Source organism: Sodiomyces alkalinus, assembly GCF_003711515.1.
Source record: "Sodiomyces alkalinus F11 unplaced genomic scaffold SODALscaffold_1, whole genome shotgun sequence".
NCBI classification, from domain to species: Eukaryota; Fungi; Ascomycota; class Sordariomycetes; order Glomerellales; family Plectosphaerellaceae; genus Sodiomyces; species Sodiomyces alkalinus.
This window is the reverse complement of record NW_021167079.1, coordinates 6,138,218-6,163,607: the sequence shown is the minus strand read 5'-3', so window position 1 is coordinate 6,163,607 and position 25,390 is coordinate 6,138,218. Positions and strand designations below refer to the sequence as shown.

Sequence of the window (25,390 nt, the reverse complement as noted above, 5' to 3'; positions counted from 1 at the left end):
ACGTACCTACACCGTTGTACCTCCCCAACCTACCTAAGGTTGGAAGCCGATCCGATCCGTTGGTACGAAGGATGGAGTACATAATGTGACTAAGCTGGACACCGTCTACAACGTGCAGCACGTTGTCATCACCCGGAGCGGAGGGGTCCGTGCATCGGCCTCCGGCAACCCTGCGTCCGATACATCGGAGGCCCAATCACATAGCGTACCCTTGTGACTCGACTTAACGGTCGTCGAATTGCCCAGGAATTTTTCACTTCCCCAAATTCTTTCCCATTGGCGTCAGTCTGCACCAGCCAACACCAATTGGCTTCTTTGCACTGATTGCGCGACACCTTGGGTATCGGGATTTGCCCTTTTCTGGTCAGAGGACACTGTCGTTCTCACAGCTGATCAGGAAATGGCGTCTCGCTGCCTCGCAACGCCGCTCCGGCTTCGGCCGCAACTGGCCGCAGCGGTGACCGCAACCTCGTCCGCCCCGGCCTTGCAACGCTGGAGCTCGAGCAGCAAGTCGACTGCCGCCATGGCCTACAAATCTATTCGCCGCCGCTCTGCGCCTCTTCCCGTCGACAAGTCGCCTGCCTGGTCCGCCCAGGCGGCTGTGTCCAACATCCTTTACGAGACCCCGTCCCCGTCAATGCAGCCTCCCAAGCGTCACATTCTGAACTGCCTTGTCCAGAACGAACCCGGTGTTCTGTCTCGTGTCTCTGGAATTCTCGCGGCCCGTGGGTTCAACATCGATTCACTCGTTGTTTGCAACACCGAGGTCGAGGATCTTTCTCGGATGACGATCGTTCTGACTGGCCAGGATGGCGTCGTCGAGCAGGCACGCCGCCAGCTCGAGGATCTGGTTCCTGTATGGGCCGTCCTTAACTACACCAACGCAGCACTTGTGCAACGAGAGCTTCTCCTTGCCAAAATAAACATCCTCGGCCCCGAATACTTTGAGGAGCTGCTCGCACACCACCGTGAGATCACAGCGAGCGATGCAGACCCGGCTTCCGCCGAGGGGCTCGAGCAGACTCTGGAAGAGACCGCTAAGGACTTCCATCCGAGCAAGCTTGCCCTCAGCGAGGCGCTTCGCCATAAGCACGAGCACTTGAAAACTATCACCTATTTCGCACACCAGTTCGGCGGCAAGGTTCTCGATATTAGCACAAACAGCTGCATTGTGGAGATGTAAGCACATTCCCGCTTCCTTGAGGCCATGTTTTCCGGAATGGATGGCTAACATAGCAACAGATCCGCCAAACAATCGAGAATCGACTCTTTCCTGAAACTTGTTGGCCCCTTCGGCATCCTGGAATCGGCCCGGACTGGTCTGATGGCCCTGCCCCGATCTCCGCTGCAGAGCGAACAGGATGAGCCCCTCCTTAAGGAAGCCGATGAGATTGTCGACGCTAGCCAGCTTCCTCCCGGTTAACAAGCCGCTATTGTACATGAACCAAAGAAGGCTACGCGGCGTTTGTCGGAGGTGTTTACTATCACTAGGCTGTATTATGAAACAAACTTTCCGTTTCAACTTAGTTCTCCTTGCTCGCCTGGTGATGACAAGCGTGATATTTTTATCGGGCCAATTCTAAACTTCACTTGGTTCACTCGTTGTCCAACTTTTTCGACCGCCCAAGAAAACGTGATACCCAGCTTCTCGCCTATATCTGACCCTTATTTACGACAAACCCTTCCAAAGCAGCTAAAGATTTTCGGGTTAGTCAATGTAACTTCTTTCACAGCTTCTCAGAAATTTCACATACCAATCGCTGCCCACAACCGGTTCTCCGCTTCCGGGAACACCAACGACCTGGGGCTGTAGAACACTTCGTCGGCTACTTCATCGGGATGACGGGGAAGGCAGTGCATGAACTTCCATCCTTCCTTGGCGCCCCCACGCTTAGCCAAGTCATTGGTGATCTGGTAACCTGCGAAAGCCTTCAACCGCTTCTGGGCCTCTTCCTCCTGTCCCATCGATACCCATGTGTCGGTAACGAGAACATCGGCGTCTTTGATAGCCTCCTCGGGGACGGTGGTTTGGGAGAGTTTTCCAGGAGACGAGACACCGTGGGCAGCTGAAGCAATGACTTGCTTCATGGCTTCAGGAATGCCGTAGCCGGCGGGCGACGCGACGGCGATGTCAACACCCATCTTGACACAGCCGATGGCGAGGTCGAACAGGACGTTGTTAGAATCACCGACCCAGGCGACTTTGAGACCCCTGACGCCTAGGTCAGACTTGTCTGGAGAGGCAGATGTCCCGAAGGCCTCGTGAATGGTGAGGAAATCGGCGATAATTTGGAGAGGGTGGAAGTCGTCGGACAGGGCGTTAATGACGGGCACGCTCGAATCCTTAGCTAAGTTGGCAACATCCGAATGGGGCCCTACACGGGCGACCATACAGGACGTCATGGAGGAGATGACTTTGGAAGTGTCGTATAGAGACTCATTCACCTGAAGATTGGGGCAGTTGTCAGATAATGCAGTACTCCCAAAGACACTGAGAGACAAGACTGATACGAACCCCTAGCTGGATATCGGAACTGCCCAGAAACATGGGATGACCACCCATAAGGGCGACGGCAGCCTCGGTCGACACTCGGGTTCTGGTGCTCCGCTTGCTGAACATCATAGCGACGGTTTTGCCAGCAAGGCTTGAGCTCAAGGCGGGAGGGGTCTGGCCAGCCTTAACGGCCTTCTTGTGAGAGGCAGCATTCCGGACTAAGGTGGCGAATTCGGCTGGAGAGAGGTCACTTATGGACATAAGATGACGAGGGGGCGATGCGGCAGATTGCGAATAGGCCCTCAGTTGGGTGCCATTGAGGACTTGTCGGCTGAGTCGAAATGCTGTTTGCCTCATCGCGACCTTCACCATGTTGATGGTGCTTGTTGTTGGCAATGGGGACTTGTGAAACTTATTCTTAAGAAGACAGCTTATGGGAGTCGTCCGTACGTGTGTTTAGAACTCGGCATTAGGAGCAAAGGCTAAAGCGTTCGGCCAATGGCTTCCCAGTTATTGAGTCACTTCGAGGTGCTTGTAGTGAGTAATGTGGAAGCTCTCTCACCGCATCACACCGAATCAAGAAAAAAGCCATAATTACAGGAGCTCTCAAGAAGTACATTATACCTTTAAGTGCTTTCTTGTATCGGAAGGCAATCATTGGATCAAACGACACAGCCTGCTCCGATAACGGAGAGCACCACTTCCCCACACTTTGGTCCACCCTAAGGTGGTTAGTGCATTTCTTTCCAGGGGAGAAGAATTTCAGCGAATCGTTGGCCTGATGATTCATAGCTCCTGCTCCACGTCAGGTGCGGCCTCAGTCGATGGTGCCTGGACCACTCCAAGAATGGTGGAGACAGGTGTTACGTACAAGGATACTGACGAGGTCATTCCAACTTTCTTATATCCTCTGACGTGATGCTTTCCCGTCCGTCTTGACTTCTATCTCCTTTGAAATCTCCTCACCTCCATCATCGCTATATCGCTGTCTCATCAGTCAAATCCAACGCACTATATCATTACATTGACGGCATCTCCCAGGGAGGCCGGATATGGTCTGTTGTCCATGCTAGTCTGAGCCCAACAAACACCCCGCAGCGAACCATCTCCGATCATTATGTCAGGTCCCAAGTCACCATCATCATCATCATCATCATCATCATCATCGCTTGCCCCGCGAGGAGAAACCAATACTATTTCTCGAGATGAAGACATAGCCTCGGAGACGGAGCCGCTGCTTTCTAGCACGTCCGCGACTCCCAGATACGACGGAGATCAAGACGACCCTAACGATTCTTCCGTCGCCTACCCCGGTTCTTCCGATGCAGCAAAGAACGCGATGGAGGAGCGGGCCAGGCGCTGGCCTTCGCTCGTTGCTGCGCTGATCCTTGGAATACTAGCTACCACCATCCTTCTGGGCGCTTTCCTCCTACCGTCCGCCGTCGAAGTGTATGCGAAAGAGGCGGCCGTGCTGGAGCCCACGAGCTTGTCACTCGAATCCATCACGGCCAACGGCCTTCGTGCACGGATTCAAGCCAGCTTCCGACTCGACGGCTCGAGAGTTCAAGATGATGCCTCGAGGCGGCTAGGGAGGTTTACAACTTGGGTAGTGAGAAAATTGGGCACCGAGGAGACCCGGGTGGATTTGTACTTGCCCGATTATGACAATGCTCTCCTGGGAACCGCTGTCATCCCTCCGCTGGTCATCAGTCTAGTGGACGGGGAAACCACCCCGCTCGACTTTATTACCGAACTCTCTCCGGGTGACGCAGAGTCCTATCGTACAATCGCGAACGACTGGTTAGAAGGGAAGCTCGACCGACTCAAGGTGCTTGGCCGTGCCGACCTCAGCGTCAAGTCGGGCATCATCCCGCTTGGCACTCACCCCGTCACTGAGACCCTAGTCCTGGAAGGTCAATCTCTCTACCGTTCCTTTGCATCCCTATATTTTGGAGAGAAAGCTCTGCTATAATAAACCGAGAAACAAGAACAAAAACAAAATGTGTTCTGTGACTCTTTGTCTCGACTTAGCTGCTAATGCTGTGTGCAGCGAAACGAATACCTAGTCTCCCAACCTATAATATAACCCAGGTCAACTTTCGCGATGTCACAACTCCCGACGGCCATGGTGGGGCACTTGGTGCTGATATTTCCGTTACCGCCTACAACGATTTCCCCGTCAGCCTAGATGTTCCTGAACTTGGGTTCCAGGTCCTTGTGCCGGACTGCTATCCCAGTGATCCACTCATCGTTGTTGCGGATGCCATTACTGGACATATCACTGTACGCCCACATGCCGACGTCCTACTCGATGCGCATGGCCTTGTCCAGGAGATTCCGACGCGGCTTACGCGTGTTTGCCCGAATTCACGGTCCTCGCCATTGGACAACTTCTTGCAGCAGTATTTGCATGGCGACTCTCCAACGGTTTACGTCCGAGGTCAGCGGTTACCGGAGTCGAAAACTCCGGACTGGATCAGTGTTACCCTATCTAATATTACCATACCTGTCCCGTTCCCCGCTCATAAGGCCGACGACTTCATAAGAAATTTCACTCTCACCAACGTCCACTTTAAATTGCCGGACCTCCTGGGTGGTCCTGAGGATCCGAATGACGATGGAAACCCTCGAGTGTCCGGAAACCTCAAGGTTGTCGCCGTTCTTCCGGGGGAGATGAACCTCGGAATCAATGTGACGGGCCTTCGCGCGACGGCCGACGTCTTCTACAAGGAACGTAAGATGGGTGAGCTCAACATTAGCAAGTGGCAGCACTCCACTTCTACCAAGATGGAGGAAGAGCAAAGCCATCTGACCCTACTGAAAATCGAATCACGCGTGGAAGATGTCCCCCTCGACATTACTGATGGCGACGTGTTTTCCGAGGTTATACAGAAGCTTTTTTTTGGCGGCCAAGATGTTTTGCTCGATGTCAAGGCCAATGTTGATGTCAAAGTCAACGCCGTCCTCGGCGACCTGGCCCTGAAGGGACTTCCCGCCAAAGGCCGGCTTCCAGTAAAACGTCCGTACTCACTTTAATACTGTTCGTCTCCTCTCGGGCCGCTGCGTCTACTACTGCTCCTGGCTTGACTGGTCATCGGCGTCCCGCGACAATTCGGAAGAGTCCGTGCTAATGGCGTCCGCCCAGATATGCCGAACGATCTCTTTGGGTCCATCAGCCCCCAGGTTGGAGAAGTCAGGATTCTCGACACCAGTCCCACGTCCATTCATCTTGAGGCGGTTGTCAATCTCACCAACCCGACGCCTTACACGGCCTACATCCCCTATATCAATGTCCACGTTGCGAAGAACGGGTCTGTGGTGGGAAGCGCCACCGCAGAGCATTTGAACATTACGCGAGGGAACCATACTAACATTCCGATTACTGCCGTATGGAACCCTTTCGAAGCTGGAGAGAAAGGGAAAATGGTCGGGAAAGAATTGCTGTCGCAGTACTTGTCTGGCTTCAACGTCACCATGGACATCCAAACGCATCGTGACAGCATCCCTGCCGTGCCCCTGATCGGGGAAGCTCTCTCGCGTCTCAACATCAGCCTCCCAGCGCCCAAACTGAAATTTGGAGATGAGGAAGACGATGAGGGTCGCTTTATCCGAGACGCAACTTTCCACTTGTTTTCTTCTACCGCCACTTTCACACTTGTTTCACCCCTGCATTACAACACAATATATATTGACACGGTCAACGCGACGGCGTATTACAATCACACGGAGCCCGTCGGAAGGATAGAGTACGACATTCCGTTTGCTGCCTTACCGGGGACCACGAGAACTCCGAATTTACCAGTTGAATGGTCAGTCGGGTCGATCGGTTACGATGCAGTCAGAAAGGCTCTTGGAGGAGATTTACAGTTGGACGCCAGGGCTAATGTCACTGTGAGGATTGGGAACTGGCGGGAAACGGTTTGGTACATAGGCAATGGAATCGGCGCTCATATCAGATTCTGAACCAGGTATGGGGGCCCATTGGGGAGTTTAGGTTCTTATAGACAAAGGAGGCTAAGGGTCCGGCTTTTTTCGGTTCAGGATTGGGGCAACGGGTTTGAGAAGCCCGCGAGTACCGGCAAGACCGGCTGCGTAGTTTTACGATGATGATATACCTAAGATGATTCGTTACTGCAGTGTCCGATGCCTGATCTCCTCATCTTCTCTCTCAAGCCTCGACCAAGCGTACCCAACCGGCAATCTCTCTTTGATGACAGGTCGTATGCAAGTGAGGCGACGGCCAAGAACGAATAAATTGCTGCTGCTTGGAGCCTGCAGGTTGACAAAACCCGCTTTACGCATTGTTGGCTCGTTGGGCCATAATGGTCACAATAGATCAAAGCCCAACCCCGATAACATGAAGTCTTTTAGGTAGTATAGAAAATATTAGGTCAAGGACAAGTCTCCCACAGGGTGCAAGAACGCGAACAAAGCCCGTTGCAGTTTAAGAATAGGCCACTTAAATTAGAACATGTGTTGGACGAAGTTCGTCATCTAGTGCCGATGGGCCGAGTCCTTTGTGAAATACGTCCATTATGCTCCTATAGACGTTGAAATAAATAGCCAGGGTCTAACTAACATACGAGACCCAGTCACTCCTGGGATATTTACTGAATTCCACGTCCCGCCTCTGATCTCCACACACTGTGGATTGTGATCGCAGGTCCGGCCCATTTTGATCGTCACGTCACAGAACGGAGGAAGCAGGAATAGTGAATAGTGCTCGAGTGCTGGCTACAGGCTGTGCTAGCACCATGACGGATCAAACGAACGACAATGAAATGGTTGCGCCGCTGCGTGTCATCAAGGCTCCAAGTCACAAGTCGTACCCATCTCACCCTTATTCAAGTCTTACTGCTAGCACTTGTTCGCTACGGCGAGGTGCATCGAATTCGTCTCCCGTCATAGAGGAATTGCTTCATCACGTTGACGAGGCACTCAATGAAATTCAAGGGACTGACGTCCAGACGGGGCTTGCACGCTTACCTATGGTTTTCGACGAGGTTCTGGGAATGATACGACAGACGTGGGAGGCATACAAGGGGCTAGGTAAGCCTTCGGCGTAGCGGGGAGAGTATCAGCTGGCCGTGTCGAGTAGCTTGCTAACGTGCTGAGCTCCCAGGATTCGGCCGATACACACTTTCCGGTGCACACTTCCACTAGATGCAGCAAAAGGGCGGAGATGGGGAAGAAGAAGAGGGGAGAGAAAGAAAGGGGGTAAACCGAGAGACACACAGAAGCCAAAAAGGATGATCACTGACCAGGAGTCTAGTGGGTGCTCATCGTGTCAGCAGGAAATAAGCTCTCTTAATGGTTCGGATACTAATCTCACAAGGGTATTGCACCTTTTTCACGCCAAAATCCAGGCCCCTGAATCATTTACTGCAGACGAACACCGGCCTCCCTTCGCTTGGCGCCGGATGCGCTCATGGTGGCGTTGGCACTCGAGTCGAGGATGCTTTCCGACTCGCGTTTCTTCTCGGATTCGATCTTCTTCAGGCGCTTGTCAGTCTTTCCCTTGCCGCTTCCCTTGCCGTGGAACTGGTGGCTTAGGTGTTTAAACGCTTCCTTCTGGTCGAGTCTTCGACCGAACTCGTCCGTGTACTTGAGCTCCACGTTGGGCTTGTAATGAGCCTTGAAGAGGCCGTCCACGGTGCGGGACTGCTGCTGGTCGCGGTACGCATTCTGCTGGCGAGCCCAGTCCTCGCGGTCGCGAACCGACATCCGGTCCCAACGACCGCTCATCCTGTCGCGCTCTCTCTGATGCCGCGTCTTATCATCCGCTTCTTGTTCTAAGCGTCGTTTGGAGGCAAGGAATTCGGCCTTCTGGCGGAATTCCTCGTTGAGTTCCGCTCCATGAGACTCTTGGATCAGGCCGCGCTCGCGCAGTAATGCAAGGGCTGAGCCGACTCCAGTGTTCGTTCCGACCGTCTTCTCCTCGTCGAAGCCTCCAACACCGGGGCCTGGAGTTTCATCCTTCTTAACTTCTGGCGACGTTTCACGTGCGGCATCGTCCATAGGCACGTCTTCGTCCTCATCCAACTCTTCGTCCATCGCTGTGGCGGACTGCTCGACTGCCGGTTTCGATTTCCGAACTCTGCTTTCGTTCTCTTCGGGCTTTTTCAACCCGGATACGAACTCGGAGACGTCATCAATGACGACTCCGCCTTCTTCCTCGGCGTCGTCCTCGGGTTTCTCCGATAGCTGCCTGACTTCTCTGGCAATATCCTCCGGCCTTGTCCTCTTCCGTTTCTTCAGTGCAGTCCTTCTTTGGATGGCCAACGACGTCTGAAGGTCCTCGTCATCCACGAAGGAATCATCCCAGGTTTTCCGCTTCTTTGCGGCGGGCACAGCCGAGTCGACATCCATCTCTGTCTCTGCAGAATTATCCTGAATTGTAGCGTCTGGGGTTATTATATCATCGTCGTCGATGGGCTTCTGGCGCGTTGTCTTGGACTTTTTCTTCTTGGGTTTCTTGACTTTGATTTCCGAAACATCGAGGTAATCAGATTGAGGCTTGTCTTCTAAATAATCGTGTGTCAGCTCAGATAATTCAGAAAAAACAGAACCAAGCGCAGCCTTACGCATCATGTCCAGGTCAATGCTCTGGAGTTTCCTGCTTTTCTCGGCCGGGCCATCGAGAATATCGGCTAGCTCAGCTATAGCACCCGAGCTATCGAGGGTGAACTTCTTTCCTTTCTTTCCATAGATTTCCTCGTCGTACTGTGACAGAACACCTCGTTCGCCCGATTCATCATCGTGCCCATTGTAAGCCGACGTCTTCTTCTTGACGTCTAGTCGTTCTTTCAGGTTCTCCTTTGCCCGGAGGTCGAGGTTTTCCAGCTCATCCCCCTCTGCCTCGTTCTCATCGATGGTCGTATCTTTGAGCGTGAGGACTTGCTCATCGCCCTTTAGAAAGTCGGCCACGTCGTGGGCAACCTTGACGCCGGCGAGGTCCTTGGACGTGTACTCCAAAGCAGCAGCTGCAGCCGCATCGGCCGCGGCTTGCTCATCCTCAAGCTTTCGCGTCTTCTCGATGGCTTTCCGACGCTTCTTCTGCAACTTCAACCATGTCTTCGCATCGACATCAACCGTCTCATGTGCTTCGCCCAAGCCTTTGCCGTGGAGACTGGCAAAGCGCTGAGCTTCGTCTCGTTGCCTCTTTACCGCTGCAGCCCTGGCTTCGCGGCGCCGCTTGGCTTCTTCAGCCTCCTGTAGAGCCTTGTAGTTGTCGTATGCCTTGGCCTCACGCGTTTCGATGGTGCTGGGTTCATCTTCAGCCTCCCCCTCGGATGGTTCCGGGGATTCTCTCGATGGCGATGGTGCTGCTGCGCCAGGGATGGGAAGAGGCTTCAAGCCTAACGACTCGCGCATGCGATTCGTCTCTTCAATGGTCGCGGCATCCATGACGGATGGCTGGCGGAAAAGCTTGGGTAGGCGGGACCTTTTTTATCACAGGTTTTATAGTCACTACTCTTTTTCAACGGAGTAGAGGCCACTGTCTGGTCTCGCAAGTTGTGATGTTTGATGCTGGGTGTGAATAAAGTGAGGCGGTTGATTTGGCAGAAGATTGCTGCACGGGGGACGGACGGCTAGTCACACTCCGAGGGGTGGCCAGTGCGCTGCAGATACGAAAGTCATGTCTAGGCTGACATAATCACGGAATAGTGGGGCTGGGCCGACTACATATCTCGTCTCCGAAAATTTCTAACCTTCTTTCCTTTCTTTCTTCTTTAACAAACCACGGATCTGTGCCCAGCGATCCTCTGCTCGCCTAAAAACGAGTTCAGGGTCGATTGCTGTGGCAGTTCGATTACTCCAAGGAGCCATCACAGTTTTTATGATGTCAATCATCCAATCGACAGATCCAAAAACGACCGGGCATCTAGAGAAGCCTCGCTCGCCGTAAAAAGCTGAGCTTGGTGGACGGGTGATTCTGGGGCCGCCATATTCCGGACCTTTTTTCCGAGATCGTCGATCTATGAGGTTGGGGAAAACCATGGCTTGGCTACATGTTTCGTTGAATGTGCGCAGCTGCGAGTAGAGTAGTAGTCCCTTTTACATATTCCAGCGCCCTTGCAGCCGAACGCAACACCCGGTGCCGACGAAGATAACGTTGTAAAGAGCCATGATAATCGGCATTGTCTTCAGCATTGCGAAGGTTGCCCGGACGATGGAGCTTTGACCATGGCAATGATGACGGCGATCCGGACGTCGCCCTTCGACCAAACATCCTACATTGGAGAGATCATCTCAAATATTTGTCACGCGCTCATGGTATTTGTATGTCAACCAAGTTCCCGGTGCATGCCGCGTTACATCTGAAAAGTAGGTATACGTACGGACATTTCATCCTGGACTCGGTCTTTGCATTTGGAACAGCACCCATATTGTTGGCCCTCTTGGAATCTGTCCGTGATCCAGCTTGCCCCGGGCTCCTAAATCGCCCCAGATCATAACACGACTGGGCTATATTCTCGTAACGTTAAACAGATGACCGATGGGTATGTCCATAGCTTCTGAAAGAGCTCGTGTAATCATCCTCATCGTGCAGAATAAAGACGCAGTGTTGTCCATGCAAAGTTTCTGCAGTTACATCGGACAACCTACTCTGCTTGGGCATAAAGCCCAACTTGGTCATGCGAAGTAAACCATGGAACACGGTCACAATGCGCCTCCACAGCACAGGAAACTCACCTGATTGAGGCTGAGAGAAATTATCATTCTGCCGCTTTCGGTTTCGAGCATTCACTTGCCGCCCTCTTCACTAGTTCGCCCATGATAGTCTCAACAGTCCACTCCAAAGTCCTCTCCATGTCCACATCCGGGCCCTCGTGGGTCTGAGCCCGTATCCCCCTTTCCAATAAAACGCCTTCATTGAACCGCCCTTCTACGCCACCGTCCTCGAAGAGCCAAGCATGCGACTCGACATAATTTGGCCACACAATGGCATCGACGTAGCCAGGGGGGTCTTTCCAGAATCCCTCGAGGGTGACATAGCCGTCGCGAGCCTCGCGGCGCTGCTTCGCCTGGGCATAGCTCGCTCGCAAAAGCAGCTTGATGTCGATGAGGCGCATCGTGGATTCCATCTCCCGACAGTAAAGGAGAAAGCCGTCAAAGAGACAAAGCCGTAGATTGCGAATGTTGAATAAATCATGACCAGGCTGTCCGGGCTGCGTCCAAGCGGCCACTTTGGATTTCAGGGCCTCGATCTTAGCTTCCGAAACTGGACATTTCCCGGCGGAGTTTTGGTCTTCTTTGGAATCTACAAAGGGCTGGCGAGATGTCATGTTGTGAGAAAGTGGGTCAAGGATCTCCGTCCACGAACAGCGGCAAAACGTACAGGAAAGACCCCCGTGGATCGTACGTGAGTGAGGGCTTTCTCCATGTCTGGGATAGAGATCGCTTCAAGACAGTCCCAGTCTCGGAACCCATCTTTGACAGGAAGCCTTGGCCAAGATTCAGTATGTGAGCTCGAAACTAATTGTGTTGCATGTTTCACCCTCTGATATAAACCACTCACTCAATCTCAGCCTTGTAGAAGTCATCTTCATGCAAGATGAAAGTGTCGGGAAAGATATCACGGAGAAGACGTGCGAGGGTTGTCTTTCCGCTGGAAGAGCAACCGCTGAGGCCGACAATAACAGCTCGACTTTCAGTCATGGCGTTTTATCACATGAATCCCGACGATCCCAAACGTGTGAGCCTCGTGGAATGACTTCTCTGGACACTGGGAATAATTGTTCACCGGAGGATGCCCCGCGAGGCGATGCTTGTGATGTCGATGGGGGAGGGGGGGAGCCTCATGTATTTCTTATCTTATCAGTACCACCCAGAAGAAAAAAATAAGGTCCCCCAGGTAAGGTACCTTACCTGACCTTTTGAAAGGCCCTTCATGCGTCATCCGTCCAGCGCATAAAAGCGTTGCCTTCCCGAGAAAACGAATCTCTTGAATCGAATTGGAACTCCGTCTGTAATCCCTTATTTGCGGTATTGCCCACGACTCCTCGCGAATTATATATACCTTCTCAAAGGCCCTGGAGCCTTAAGTCATCCATCTATCTCACTCCGTGGAGACTCTTCGGACAGGCTGTGCGCTGTTCCAGACACATACAGAGCGGCAAAGAAAAAGCAAAGTTTTGGTTGTCATGGCAGACCAACTACACATCATTCTCACCACGTCGAGTGTGGCGTTCATCACGGGCTTTGGACTCGGCGTTTACGCCATTCGCGGCTACCTGATCTCTCCAGAGTTGACCGCTGAGCGCGATGGCAACCTAAAAGACCCCGTGGAAAGCGACGAGTCGGATATCGACGAGAGCGACACCATCCTCGACCACGCACCGAATTGGGCCAATGGAGAGGCTGCTGATCGCCGCGATGGTCTGCGCCAAGCCGCTGCAGTCAGGCGGACACCTACCGTCGTGGACAATGGCAACGAAGAATGCAAGCTCGTTCTGGTGGTGCGGACGGACTTGGGCATGACTAAAGGTTCGCACGTCCCTGGCGCCTCCTCGCCGGCCTCTCTACCTTACTTCTCCGTCCTACCAAGCTACTGGGACCTCCCCATTGACATTTATCTTGTGGCGCAGGTAAAATCGCGGCCCAATGCTCCCACGCGACACTCGCCTGTTACAAGTCCCTCTCTCGCGCAGCTGCCAAGAACGGCCCTTCATCCCCGGAAGCCCGAATCCTCAACCGCTGGGAGAAGCTCGGCCAGGCCAAGATCGCGGTACAAACGAAGAATGAGGAGGAGCTCAGGAATCTGCGGAAGACGGCGTGGGATTTGGGCGTCACTGCCGAGGTCATTGCCGACGCTGGCCGGACCCAGATCGAGGCGGGAAGCTTGACAGTGCTTGGAGTCGGACCGGCACCTAGAAGTTTGGTCGACAAGGTTACAGGACACCTTAAGCTACTCTGAGGTCATGTCGGGGAGGTGCGAGCCCGCTGTGTATGAGCGAGTGAAACCGGTGACCATAGCGGTACCGCGTGCAAATGAACGCGACGAACGCGGCGAACCATGTGAAGGCCGTCAATGCTGGCAAATAATAGAAACTGAGCATGTCTCCCTTCAGACTGGGGCTGGAGTTGGAAGTCCGGTGGGTATGAGCTGTGCAAATAACAAATTACACTCACAACTGAGTCCCATACAATGGGAGAATCTGCCCGTCTCTTCTAGGCCAATATTTCGAGCGACACTTGATATAACCTTATACGAACTGGGGGACGGGGACAGCGCCTCATGCAATCCTCAGCATAGGCATCGATAGGTCATCAAGTTTCAGGGGAAGATCTACCTGTGAAGGGCATGGGTATTTGTTTTAATTTGCCGAATCTCGCCTCCGAACGCCAGCTCAACAAGAACTCTACACTGTAAGAGTTTTTCGCTGAACCCCCCCCCCCCCACAAAGGCAATATGAGGTGGTGCCTGAATTAGTCCTTCTTCGCGAATCTCGACAGGGCTGGCCCCAACTCGGTTTCCACGTGCTGACTCTTCTTCTCCCTCTGCTTCTGTTGCTGTTGCCACAAGTCCTCGACTTTCATCCTCTTCTCGTCGATAATGTTCTTCTTGCGCTGCTTCCGCAAGTACTTCTTGAGCGCGCCGCTCTTGCCCCTCGCCCGGTACTTGATCTCTTCCTCGACGCTTACGGGTGGGGCATCCAGGTCCTTCTCGGCCTGACGTTGCTTCTCGGACCTCAGATCTAGATTGCCAATGAAGTTCGGGTCCAAGGCAATCATCTCCGGTTTCAGTTTGTTCAGCAGACCCTTGACTTCGGACTCCTGTCTCTGCTTGTTCGTCTCGAAGGGGTTCACTTCCAAAGCGTCGAAGTTGGCTTCGCCTGCGCCGGGAACAATGATAGAAGAGAAGCCCTGGTCGTGGCCTAGACCGAGAGTGTCCTCGAGAGGGCACCATCGTACCCTTTCGATGCGCCTTCCCTCGCCGCCCCACGCCATGTACGGGCTCTGTACCTTCTCCTGCACTGGTTTGTGTTTGGTGAATAGGTCCTTCCATATGGTGGTTTGCGTCCCCCACCCGACAGCTGTCAGGTTCCTGTCCGAGATGGCTACCGAAGACCCCGGTTGCCTTGTGAAATAAGTATGCACCTCTTTGAACATCCGGATATCCCACACGGCCATCTTGCAGTCCTGCCCTGTGGTGACCATGTACCGGCCCTCCCGGTCAACCGCTGCGGAGCGGACCGGGCCTCGGTGTGCCAATAGCTTCACAAGAGCATCGTGGGAGTTGGGAGACCATAGGGTGACGGTGCCGTTCTGGTGACCAACGTGGAGAATCGCGTTGTAGGGATTCTGTGTCATCGCTGTCGGAGGTCCGAGTTTCGTGGGCACTTCGGTGACGATCTGGCCTGTCGACGTGTCTTGGTACTTTAACCAGCCGTTTGTCGCCTAGTTCAGTCAGTAAAAATATGCAAGGGGAAAAAAAAAGGAAAAAAAAAGGAAAAAGAAAAAAAAAGGGCTGGCGTGCCGTCTAATGAGAAATGTACTTACCGCCGTACAAAGCAGAAAATGATATGGGAGGAATTCCATGTGTGTCACCTCCCTATGTTTCGTCAAGCAGTGAAGCTCGACGCCGTCCTTGTCGTATATGTATACGTTGTCCTTCTGCGCCAGCGCAAAGAACTGGTTGTTATGAAGCCACAGCGCGTCTCTGATGGTCTCACCCAGCTGCAACTCGCAACCTAGCTTGCCTTCTCTCCAGTCCATTGTTGCGACATGGCCTTTCCGGCCGGCCAGCAAGAGGTCCCTGCCATTGCGGGTATACTCGGCTACATAGGGTCCTAGCTGGTCCAACTTGATTTCAAAGCGCTTCTGTGCAGTTGAGATGGCAATATCGCTGGAGATGTCGTCCTGCCGGACCTTGTACGTCCGCTCGAGCTCCGTCTCAGGCTCGAGGAAGCCCGCCGAGTTCTCGTGCAAAATCTCGGCATCTCTGGCTCGAAGGGCGGCTGTCTCGTACTTTCCCTCGAGTTTCTTGAGATTGGTACGCAGCTTCTTATCCCGGACAGTCTTCAAGTTGACCTTCTTTCCTCGACCATATAGTTGCTCGGCTTCCTTGCGCCGCCGAATCTTCTCGCGCTCGGATTTCGAGACAAGGTCGGTGCGTCTCTCGACAAGGGTTACGCCATTTGAATGTCGTTTGGTTGGCGACTTTGTCGTAGCAATATCTGTTGTGTCCATTGTGTGATGCTGTTGCTGCTGCTGCTGCCACTGCCAATTTCCGAGGCATCGACATGAGTTCCGACTCTGGTCCTCGTCCTTTCAAAATTTCTATGGTCCCCGGTTCCTGTCTTGTTATCGGGGTATTCCATTGGCTGGCACCCCGGAATGCTTGAATGATTTAGTGGGTCTCATTGATAAGATAGCCACAGAAAGAAAAAAACCGATACCCTGATAAGATCGGCTTTTTAGGACCCCGCCATCCACCACAGGGTTCCTCTACGGGACGCAACTTCAAGGGTTCTGCTTTTTGACAACAGGGCAAAATATAAATAAAAAGAAGAGGAAAGTCCGGTCCAAAGTGGCTTCCTTACCATTCAGATTCAAAGCTGGCGGCGACGGAAAAATGTCGCCTGCGGTAGTGCAACACTCCCACCGCCCTACCTCAAAGGTTGCCAACAAGCCCTTCAAATCGAAACATGCCACCAAGGGCGCACTAAGAAACGCTGCCAAAGGTATGGATGGTGTTGTGACTTTCCTTTTTATGCATCACACTCAAATATTCCCAAAAGAGAGCCTCCTTATATTCAATATACACGAAAGACTAACCTGGTGCATTGAAATAGGCAAAGTTGCAGGCCAGGAGAAGGGCCAACGCAGAACTCCACACCAGCACGTCATGTCCAAGTTTGACCGTCGAAACCAGGCGAAGCAACGTCAGCTGGCCAAGCGAAAAGAACACATCGAGGAGACGGCAATATTTTCTGGTCGCGATGGTGCGCCGAGGATTGTCGCAGTTGTTCCTCTGTGCCCCGATAGCGACCCCAGTTTCGCCATCAAACAACTGACCCAGAGTGTCGACATCGAGGCCGAGATCGAAGACCGTCCGTTCCGAGTGTCCGTGGACCGATTCAAGCAGAAGCTTCAGTATGTGCCTCTGAAGCGTGATCTGACCTCCGTCCTGGATGGCACGAGGGTTGCCGATTTCGTGGTGGTCATGCTCAGTGCCGACGAGGAGGTCGATCCACTCGGCGAGCTGATGCTCCGCAGTCTTGAGAGCCAGGGCCTGTCTACCCTCGTCACGGTCGTGCAGGGCATGGACAAGCTCGAGCAGGCGAAGCAGAAGCAACAGGTCCTAAATTCCCTCAAATCTTACATCACGCATTTCCACCCGGATCAAGACAAGCTATACGTACTCGATAACCGACAGGATTGCTCCCACTTGATGCGCTCGCTATGCAGCACGACGCCCAAGGGAGTCCGGTGGCGAGATGAGAGAAGTTGGATGCTGGCCGACGAAGTCCAGTTCCCTACCCCTGAGTCGACCGTGATCACTGGGGTTGTGAGAGGCAAAGGTCTCAACGCCGATAGGCTAGTTCAATTGGGAGATCTCGGGACATACCAGATCGAGAAGATTGTGGCCGCGCCTCTGCCCAAGAAGAGGAAGAAGGGCGATGAGATGCCGGTGGATGAAGAGCAGCCGGAGGTGGTCTTAGGAACACCCACCGAAGACCAAGATGATCTTGCCGATCTTGCCCCCGACGCGGCCATGGATGGAGATGACGAGATGGGAGATGGCACAGAATCGGTAGCTCCTTCGTCGAAAAAGGGCGTGCTTCTTGACGACCACCACTACTTCTCTGACGACGATCGCGAAGATATCACTGCGAAACCCAAGAGGGTTCCGAAGGGCACATCTAGTTACCAGGCCGCCTGGTTTCTGGGAGACGATGTGTCCGACTCAGGCTCCGACATGGAGGATTTCGAGATGCAAGACGAGCCCGAACGCGAGGAAGCGCGACCGGAAGATGGGCTGGAAGGCTATGCCCCGAATGAACAGGAGCCGACTGAAGGTGCGCCGTCGGAGTATCCACAGTCGGAGATGTTCGTCGATCTGGATGACGATGAGGACGCACAGCAACTGGAAGCATACAGAAAGAAGAGGAAGACGGACGAGGTCCAAGACGATAGGGAATTCCCCGATGAGATCGAGCTGCCCGCCAACGTCATCGCCAGGGAGAGGCTCGCACGGTACAGGGGTCTCAAGAGCTTGAGGACGAGCGAGTGGGTGGAGGACGAAGACCGCGCGCACGAGCCGGAGGACTGGCGCAGGCTGCTGAAGATCTCCGACTACCAGGGTTCGCGTTCTCGTTTCGCGCGGGAGGCCCTTGTCGGCGGCGTGGCCCCCGGAACGCGGGTCCATGTGTATCTGAGAGGAGTCCCCGCCAGCTTCGAGAAGACGTACAGCCCCGACCGGCCAGTGACTCTCGTGTCACTGCTGAGACACGAGCAGAAGAAGACGGTTGTCAACTACATCATTAACCTGAGCGCCGACTTCCCAAGGTCAATTAAGGCCAAGGAAGAGCTCGTCGTGCAGTGCGGGCCCCGACGTTTCGCGATCAACCCCATCTTCTCCCAGCCGGGCAATACACCCAACGATGTGCACAAATTCTGCCGGTACCTTCACCCGGGACAGTCGGCGGTCGTCAGCTTCATGGGACCTGTGACTTGGGGTGCCGTTCCGGTTTTGTTTTTCGAGCGAACTGTCCCCGGCACCGAGGATGCTGGCCAGGAGGCCGATGGGCAGCCGGATATCGGCCTGACCTTGGTCGCCACCGGCACGGCGCTTCCTCCGTCGACCTCGAGAGTCATCGCCAAGCGGGTCATCTTGACGGGCCACCCCTACCACATTCACAAGAAGATTGTGACGGTTCGATACATGTTCTTCAACCGAGAAGACGTGGAGTGGTTCAAGGCCCTACCGCTGTGGACCAAACGTGGCAGGTCTGGATACATCAAGGAATCGCTAGGCACACACGGATATTTCAAGGCGACGTTCGACGGTCGTATCAACCCCCAGGATGCCATAGGAGTGAGTCTGTACAAGCGGGTGTGGCCGCGCAATGCTCGTCCATTGGATGGTCCACTTCTTGATGCGCAGGCTGGCCAAGCGGCGTCTGACGATATGATGATCGGATGAACATGACGACGGAAGAATTGGGAACGACTGGGATTTAAGGGACGCAAAAGAACTCGGCGGATATGGATTAAACACTCACTTGGTGGCGATACTACATACACATATTACATGGGTCTAGAAAAAGATTTTATGATAACGCAGGAAAGGAACAAAGGATATTCAATAGCTCGCATCCGCTGACCACACTGGTGTCGTTCTTCCTTTTTTTCTTTTTTTTTTCTTTTTTGGGTTCCTTCTTTATGATGATGTTTGGAGCTTGTCCAGGCCTTCGGTCGGCCGCGGCCCCCCGGCCGCCTTCCGGACCTCCTCAGCCCCGCTGGCTCGCCAGGCACTGAGTATAAGGTTAACGATGTGGTCGACGCCGACGGACTTCTTGACCTGGGCGAAGACGGTAGGGCCGCCCTCGCGCATCTTGCGGGCGTCTCGTTCCATGACATTGAGGTCGGCACCGACAATCTCGGCGAGGTCGGTCTTGTTGACGACGAGCAGATCACTCTGGGTGATACCGGGCCCTCCCTTCCGGGGGATCTTGTCGCCGCCGCTGACGTCGATGACGTAGATGATGAAGTCGGCGAGCTCGCGGGAGTAGTTGGCCGCGAGGTTGTCGCCGCCCGACTCGATGAGGAGGAGGTCGGTGTCGAAGGCGCGGTGGAGGTCTTCGAGGGCGGCGAGGTTGGCGGAGATGTCCTCGCGGACGGCGGCGTGGGGGCAGCCGCCTGTCTCGATGGCGCGGATGCGCTCGGCCGGTAGGGCGGCGTGGCGGGTCAGGAACTCGGCGTCCTCGCGGGTGAAGATGTCGTTGGTGACGGCGGCAAGGGAGTACTTTTCGCGTAGGGCGAGGCAGAGCACGAGCATCAAAGCGGTTTTGCCGGAGCCGACGGGACTGAGGACGGCGTAATAATAACGTGCTGTTAGTTCCTGGAGCCGGTAGAGGAAAAAAAAAAGTTTGGGTGGGTTGGCAAAAGATTGATGTGGCCTCACCCGCCAATACCAATGGTGAAAGCCCTGTCCTTCCAATCGCGTCCTTCTACGATGGGCATCTCTCTGTGAAGATAGCTCCCAGGTCCGTCGAGGATCTCATGGCTGTGACCATGGTCGGCAGCAGAGACTCCCTCGTGAGAGTGGCTGGTAGCACCGTCGTGGGAATGGGACATGTCTGTGTTGTTATTGTGGGCGTGATTTGATTCAGGGGGGTCCTTCATCCGAAGAAGAGGTATTGTCAATGGTTACTATCCACTCAAGAGGAAAGATTCGAGCGAGATGATCCTTTTCTGTCATCAGCGTAGACGGGGGGGAAAGCATGAGGGGGCAGCAATCCGCAAAGGCGCAAAGGCGCAAAGGCGCAAATTACCCCGCTGTGGGGACTGAAGGTGGAGCTACGATGATGGTATCGGTACGGCTTTCTGTCCCGTTGCTGATGTTTAGGGGGTGTATTCTGAACCCGGGGGTACCGGCATCACATATCACGTATCCGTTGCACTGTAACAGTTACGAAGGTATTAGTAGGTACAGATTGACACGTCAGATAACCAGTACGACGAAGCACCAAAGTCAGACGATACGAGACTCTCCCATCCGACTCTTCTTGTTCCACTGTGAGATTTGGAGGTAATTGGGAAGGGGGAGGGGCATTTTGAGTCTTGATCAGTATCAGAAACACGAAAAGCTCTCGCATAGTTAAACCTTGTTCCCATCAATGCCTCGAAGCCCTCGTGTATGTCGACAGCAGAGTACCTTAGAAGAAGGTGCCCCCCCTCCACTTCGCGAATATACGGGAGAACGGGTGGCGTGAAGAATTCCCTCTGAATAAATGTAATGAACATAATCTAATCCTCCGCTGCCCGCACCATGAAAATCATGGAATTCCAGAAGCAATCCATGAGCACCGAGCACTCAAGCCCTTGTCGTCCCGCTTCGTTCACTACCGGTAGTCCTTGGTTTAGGCTTCGGTAACCTTTCGTACGCGTTCGGACTTGGTCTCCGTTTTTCTTTTCCCTCTCCCTCCTTGCCATGATCACAGTCCTTTCGTCCCCTTCCTTTATGATCGTGTCCGTGCCCGCCGCCGTTACAACGGTGACCTTTACCCTCGCCGTCGCCTGATCGTATCCTCCGTCGACCACCCTCGCAATCTGAGTCGGGTTCATCTGACGAAGACGAGTCGGAAGATGATTCGTCGCTCGATTCGTCTACTGCTTTGGGGGGGTGATAAATGCAGCAGACTAGAGAGGGGGGAAATGGCAGCAGCGTGTCAGATCAGTGATCGCCGAGGAAAAACAAGCAATAAGCCCAGCCGAGACTCTGCTCTGTAGACAGGCAAGAAGGGGAGCAGAAACCATACCTTTGGATCTTTTCCGACCGAGGCCCTCATTATCCACCACATCTTCGGCCCACTGCACTGTTCGTTGTGATGGCGTATGCGCCCCCCGAAGTCGAAGGGTCGGCGGTCCCAATCGGTTCTGACCTTCCGTCTCGATGGTCCTTGGAGTGGTTGCTGTGGTTTGTGTTTGCGCTACGGCTGGACTTCCACTCCGCAGCGGAGAGCGTTGATATTGTGCTGCCATTGTAGTGTCTGTTGTTCGGATCTATCTTCGCGCAGTGTTTTTGCAAAAGGGAAATGGCGGTTTGGGTGCAGACAGGAAAGAGTCTTGTCGCCGCGTGCTATGCTGCTTCTACAGGTCGCTGGCCTGTGGCCACGGAAGCTTGTTCCTTATATTCTTTGGTTGTATCAATCGAAAAGAAGTGGTTAAAAGGATGTCTAGTTCGATAACAGTGGTTTGTATCCGTAGGTAATTACTGATCAAAGGGTTGGTATGGACTTTGTACGATGTGACGGGAACTTTGTTAGTTGGAATCCCCTAGAAAAGGTAGCGGGCTATCCTTGTGTGAATTTGTGAATGGATGCCTTCTTATGTCATCAATATGGGGCAATGTCAATCAGAAGCTTCAGGGGGTCAAGAATGAAAGCGCGTAAAATGCGACCCAGGGATCCATGTGCTGAACACCCTTAAGAAAATAGCCCCGCCAATTGACACCCTGTCATCTCCAATGTCCCTCCCTCTCTTTCGTGTCATTTCTCTCCAACCACTGCCACGCCTTTGACCCAGCCCACTATAACCGTTTTGGAACCCCCGGTGTCCCCCCCCCCAACCAAGTCACAAACATCCCCCTTCCCTCTTTTCTTGCTGTTTATTTTGAACCTCGCCCACAACAAAACCCACTGCTTGACCACCTCACCCTCACCCTCACCCTCCACCTCACCCACATCCACACCCACACCCATCCATCTAATTCACCCACATCGTACCCACTACGGAGGAAACGACCGACACTACGGAGTAGACCCTCCCTGATCCGCGCCCGAGTTCGCGATAACTCGGACGCGAGCCTGACAAAAGCACAGCCGGGGAAAACAGAGGAAGGGGTATACGGTCGTGGGGAGAAAGCGAAAGGAGGAAAGGAGGGAAAGAGGCATATCTGCTAAAGATAATAAGGCAGCAAGTGAACGATGGTTCGCGGGAGGCAGCTTGACCCGTCGCTCCGCGCCCGCATCTTCGAGCTTCGTGCGACCGGCTACGGTGCCAAGAAAATTCACAAGATCCTCCCCGATATCCCCTTCAACACGATCAAGACAACCCTCCGTCGATCGAAAACCGGCACTGCCACTGCCACTGCCACCTCCACCCCTACGGCTCTCGCCCACGGTTCCACGAGCTCCGGCCCCCGTTTTCACCATCCCGGCTCCCACTCCGACGACGATGATACGCCGTCACCCTCCCCTGGGGGCTTAGACCCTCATCGCGACGGCGTCATCCCCGATCCCAACTCCAACGTTCCTCATCATCCTACTTCCCTCACGAATGTCCTTTCAGCAGGTGGACCGCTTAACAACCGCGTCATCCCTGGTGCGCAGCAGACGCCGGTCCAACCACCCCCTCAGCAACACCCGCAGCAGCAGCAACAACCACAAGGACAACAGCCGCTCCCACCACTGGCCCCACAACACCAACAGCACCACCAACAGCACCACCAACAAGAGCATCAACCGCATCCCCATCATCAGCAGCAACATCAACACCAACATCAACAACAACAGCAACAACAACAACAACAACACCAGCAACAGCAACAGAGAGGGGTAGCGACACCTAACGACGCCGCCGCCCGTGCTCGCGCTCGCGACCTGCTCAACGAGATCCTCCCTCCCGGCAGCGGGAACAGCACCGCACCGGGCCCGGGAATCGCCGGTGGACGGCCTACCGGCGGCCCCGGCGGTGCCGTTGCCGTCAACGGACCTCACACCCCCAACGCGACCGCCCTCGACCTCGACCGACTCAAGGCGGAGTACCGCGCCATGCCCGACGCCCAGCGGGCCGCCGCAGAATCCGAATTGGACCTGCGCAAGGCCGCCCTCGTCAGCGTGCGCTGGGAAGCCCGCCGCGAGCTGGAGGCTGCCAGGCGCGCAGCCCAGCTCGAGCAGCTCCAGGCGCTGCAGCAGGAAGGGCTCGACCCGGAGACCTTCTACCTCCGCTTCCGCGAGCTGGTTGCCACCCCGGTTGGACCGCCGGGGGTACCTTGAAAATGTTGTCCAACGGACTGGACAACATCTTTCTTCCGCCAACCGAAATATTTGCGTTACTTGCTACCTGGGATGTGCTGAAGCTGAATCAGGAAGACGGGCTAGACTGGTGAAAACGAGGCTATGAGGCGTGCACGGAATGTTTTGGTTGATACCCCTTCTCGATTCATCTCTCGACGATCTATCCAAGCCATGACGCGACGGAAAAAGCGCTACAATGTTACGGGGCAAATCCTACCGCGAGGTCCTGTCTCTTGGCCTTTTATGATGTTTGTTTTTATTATCTTTTTCCAAGAGACACCCAAATGATGGGGCTCCACCTGTCCTTTATAATATTGCGTATATCTACATATGAGGTTGAAGATGTGGTGTTACAGTATATTGTACAAGATGCCCCTTATTCCCCACGGTAGTCGACAAAATTGAAGACACAAGGAGGCAAGGAAGCTAAAGCTTGGAATAGCTAGCTCACTACGTTTCTGCCGTCGAAGCTGCACCGCCCGCAGGCGCCCTTGTGGCTAGCTTCTCCCGCTTCTTCGCCCCCTTCATGCTCTTCCGCGGGCGTGCCTTCTTGTGCTTATCCAACACGCGTGGCTTGTTCAAAAGCCAACCGTTCATCGGTGCCCGGGAGCCTACGAACTTGCCCAACGGGCTGTACACATCCACGAGGGGCCAGTTCGGCTCGGTCGGTCCCCTGGTCGGTCCCTTGCGCGGCGCAGACTCACCCTTCTTCCCGTCGCGGGCCAGCTGTTCTAGAACGGCAAATGGATCCTTTGCCAGCTCCTCCGGGTCCGGCTGGGGCGCTTCCTCTGCGATGGGCCGGGCGTATAGTTGCTTGGTGCGGACCTGGGCCGTCAGCTCGACCCAGCCGACGCCCTCGACGAGAATATCCGTGGACAGAACGCGGAAGGGAAGCCTTTCAATGTCCAGATTGATGGCGTCTTTGCGGGTGAGGGGACCGGCGCGGAGCTTCGTCACGTCATGGCGGAGCTGAAAGGTCCCAGCGTGAGCCATCTGGGAGGCGGCCTCGGGGGTGGCAATGTTGACGACTCCCGGTGCCGTCCTCGTCTGGTCGTGGAAGCCGATCGCCTTGTCGGTGGCCGTAAGGTGCTCCTCGAGTGGAGTGAAATTGTAGCCCAGGAAGATCAGGTTGGGCGTCTTGGGCGTGATACGAATCAACCCGCCGAGAAGCAGCGATTGTCCGGGTTTGATGGAGTACTGGGTCGGCTTGATCCGCTTTTGCATGATCATGGACTGCCTGTGTTCTTCCTGTACGAACAGCTCGAGGTCACTTCGGGCGAGTCCAGGCAAATCGATGAGCTCACCCTTGCCGTTGCCGAAGGGGATACGGATAGGTGATGCCGTGGTGCCGGGGAGAGAAGACACGGTGGGCATCTCGGGATAGTTGACCTCAGGTCGCGTTGGCGGGAGTAGGGAGTCCGGGTCAATCTTCTCCTCCTCACCGTCGACAACCTCATCCTCGATGTACCTCGCATTCTCGCTGTCTTCTTCCCGCGCGAACATGGACACCTCGATGGGGTCGCGAGACGCCGGAATGTCGGCCGTGGTGCCTTTGGGGAACACAGCCTCGAATAGCTGACTTTTCCCCACGTTGACCTTGCCAACCATCCAGCCAGCGCCACCCCTCTTGTAGATCTCCTGCTTCAGCTCTTTCGTCCACCAGCCTCGCTTCGCGCTGACCACCCTCAAATTGCCCAGTCGAATGTGCTTCCCGAAGGAACCCAGAGCGTCGCGGAGGGTGTCCCTCAGATACGGCATCAGGGAATTGGCCTGCTTTTCCGTCGGTGTCAGGAGGTCCGCCCGAGTGATGATGAAGCTCATTTCGAACTGGCGGTCCTGGTAGTATCGGCCAGCCCTGGACCGTCGGTTCTTGCGGCGAAGGCTGACATCGCCCAGGAGCTGGTGTAAGCGGGGCAGGAGTGACATGGGGAAGTCGGCGGCGTCAATGACATGATAGATATGGTTGTACTTGTATGGCGACTCCCCGATCGTCTCTCGCAGTGCGTCTACATTCGGGTGGAAGATCGGAGTCCCTTCGCGATGATGAACGAGCTTATGGCAGCGATCGCATAGCGGCGTGGTATTCGGTTTGGCTGGCGTATGTTTCATCAGTTGCGGCGGTTCCTCAAACAATTGCACATGT

At 54.4% G+C, this 25,390-nt stretch overlaps 12 protein-coding genes across 12 annotated transcripts in view; 4 read left to right on the top strand and 8 right to left on the bottom strand.

Annotated features, from left to right (window-relative positions):
• The first annotated feature begins 245 nt into the window (after window positions 1–245).
• On the top strand, window positions 246–1,588 carry SODALDRAFT_342431 (acetolactate synthase). The gene is made up of 2 exons (XM_028613086.1): window positions 246–1,179; window positions 1,243–1,588. The coding sequence occupies exons 1-2, from the start codon at window positions 401–403 to the stop codon at window positions 1,421–1,423; spliced, it is 960 nt and encodes a 319-aa protein (XP_028471213.1). The 5' UTR covers window positions 246–400; the 3' UTR covers window positions 1,424–1,588.
• On the bottom strand, window positions 1,249–3,058 carry SODALDRAFT_289391 (ornithine carbamoyltransferase-like protein). The gene is made up of 3 exons (XM_028608622.1): window positions 2,516–3,058; window positions 1,755–2,445; window positions 1,249–1,693 (listed from the first exon to the last, which is right to left on the bottom strand). Exons 1-3 carry the CDS (start codon window positions 2,864–2,866, stop codon window positions 1,653–1,655), a joined length of 1,083 nt encoding a protein of 360 aa, XP_028471212.1. The 5' UTR covers window positions 2,867–3,058; the 3' UTR covers window positions 1,249–1,652.
• Window positions 3,059–3,611: 553 nt separating this feature from the next.
• Window positions 3,612–6,457, top strand: SODALDRAFT_266574 (hypothetical protein; the record flags this gene model as incomplete). The annotated part of the gene is made up of 3 exons (XM_028607495.1): window positions 3,612–4,407; window positions 4,545–5,513; window positions 5,640–6,457. The coding sequence occupies 3 exons, from the start codon at window positions 3,612–3,614 to the stop codon at window positions 6,455–6,457; spliced, it is 2,583 nt and encodes an 860-aa protein (XP_028471211.1).
• A 1,416-nt stretch (window positions 6,458–7,873) lies between these two features.
• On the bottom strand, window positions 7,874–9,901 carry SODALDRAFT_319873 (hypothetical protein; the record flags this gene model as incomplete). The annotated part of the gene is made up of 2 exons (XM_028609482.1): window positions 7,874–9,018; window positions 9,079–9,901. The coding sequence occupies 2 exons, from the start codon at window positions 9,899–9,901 to the stop codon at window positions 7,874–7,876; spliced, it is 1,968 nt and encodes a 655-aa protein (XP_028471210.1).
• Window positions 9,902–10,783: 882 nt separating this feature from the next.
• SODALDRAFT_348140 (nicotinamide riboside kinase 1) lies at window positions 10,784–12,285 on the bottom strand. Its single transcript, XM_028613345.1, has 3 exons — window positions 12,018–12,285; window positions 11,838–11,943; window positions 10,784–11,769 (listed from the first exon to the last, which is right to left on the bottom strand). Exons 1-3 carry the CDS (start codon window positions 12,155–12,157, stop codon window positions 11,215–11,217), a joined length of 801 nt encoding a protein of 266 aa, XP_028471209.1. The 5' UTR covers window positions 12,158–12,285; the 3' UTR covers window positions 10,784–11,214.
• Window positions 12,286–12,382: 97 nt separating this feature from the next.
• SODALDRAFT_327603 (peptidyl-tRNA hydrolase) lies at window positions 12,383–13,638 on the top strand. Its single transcript, XM_028610480.1, has 2 exons — window positions 12,383–12,985; window positions 13,087–13,638. The coding sequence occupies exons 1-2, from the start codon at window positions 12,643–12,645 to the stop codon at window positions 13,413–13,415; spliced, it is 672 nt and encodes a 223-aa protein (XP_028471208.1). The 5' UTR covers window positions 12,383–12,642; the 3' UTR covers window positions 13,416–13,638.
• Window positions 13,639–13,879: 241 nt separating this feature from the next.
• SODALDRAFT_289384 (U3 small nucleolar RNA-associated protein) lies at window positions 13,880–15,756 on the bottom strand. The gene is made up of 2 exons (XM_028608621.1): window positions 15,002–15,756; window positions 13,880–14,899 (listed from the first exon to the last, which is right to left on the bottom strand). Exons 1-2 carry the CDS (start codon window positions 15,689–15,691, stop codon window positions 13,928–13,930), a joined length of 1,662 nt encoding a protein of 553 aa, XP_028471207.1. The 5' UTR covers window positions 15,692–15,756; the 3' UTR covers window positions 13,880–13,927.
• Window positions 15,757–16,076: 320 nt separating this feature from the next.
• On the top strand, window positions 16,077–18,650 carry SODALDRAFT_268783 (ribosome biogenesis protein TSR1; the record flags this gene model as incomplete). The annotated part of the gene is made up of 2 exons (XM_028607622.1): window positions 16,077–16,185; window positions 16,297–18,650. The coding sequence occupies 2 exons, from the start codon at window positions 16,077–16,079 to the stop codon at window positions 18,648–18,650; spliced, it is 2,463 nt and encodes an 820-aa protein (XP_028471206.1).
• Window positions 18,651–18,697: 47 nt separating this feature from the next.
• Window positions 18,698–19,794, bottom strand: SODALDRAFT_327600 (urease accessory protein UreG). Its single transcript, XM_028610479.1, has 2 exons — window positions 19,632–19,794; window positions 18,698–19,533 (listed from the first exon to the last, which is right to left on the bottom strand). Exons 1-2 carry the CDS (start codon window positions 19,688–19,690, stop codon window positions 18,888–18,890), a joined length of 705 nt encoding a protein of 234 aa, XP_028471205.1. The 5' UTR covers window positions 19,691–19,794; the 3' UTR covers window positions 18,698–18,887.
• Window positions 19,795–20,274: 480 nt separating this feature from the next.
• SODALDRAFT_327598 (hypothetical protein) lies at window positions 20,275–21,481 on the bottom strand. The gene is made up of 2 exons (XM_028610478.1): window positions 20,989–21,481; window positions 20,275–20,869 (listed from the first exon to the last, which is right to left on the bottom strand). Exons 1-2 carry the CDS (start codon window positions 21,209–21,211, stop codon window positions 20,544–20,546), a joined length of 549 nt encoding a protein of 182 aa, XP_028471204.1. The 5' UTR covers window positions 21,212–21,481; the 3' UTR covers window positions 20,275–20,543.
• Window positions 21,482–22,515: 1,034 nt separating this feature from the next.
• SODALDRAFT_319867 (hypothetical protein) lies at window positions 22,516–23,254 on the bottom strand (the record flags this gene model as incomplete). Its single annotated transcript, XM_028609481.1, has 2 exons — window positions 22,516–23,187; window positions 23,222–23,254. 2 exons carry the CDS (start codon window positions 23,252–23,254, stop codon window positions 22,516–22,518), a joined length of 705 nt encoding a protein of 234 aa, XP_028471203.1.
• A 443-nt stretch (window positions 23,255–23,697) lies between these two features.
• SODALDRAFT_268999 (hypothetical protein) overlaps window positions 23,698–25,390 on the bottom strand; it is a gene marked incomplete at both ends in the record, with an annotated part of 2,136 nt that continues 443 nt past the window's right edge. Inside the window, one exon of the mRNA XM_028607634.1 lies at window positions 23,698–25,340. Within this exon, the coding sequence (XP_028471202.1) occupies window positions 23,698–25,340 (1,643 nt within the window). The remainder of the gene's footprint in view (window positions 25,341–25,390) is intronic.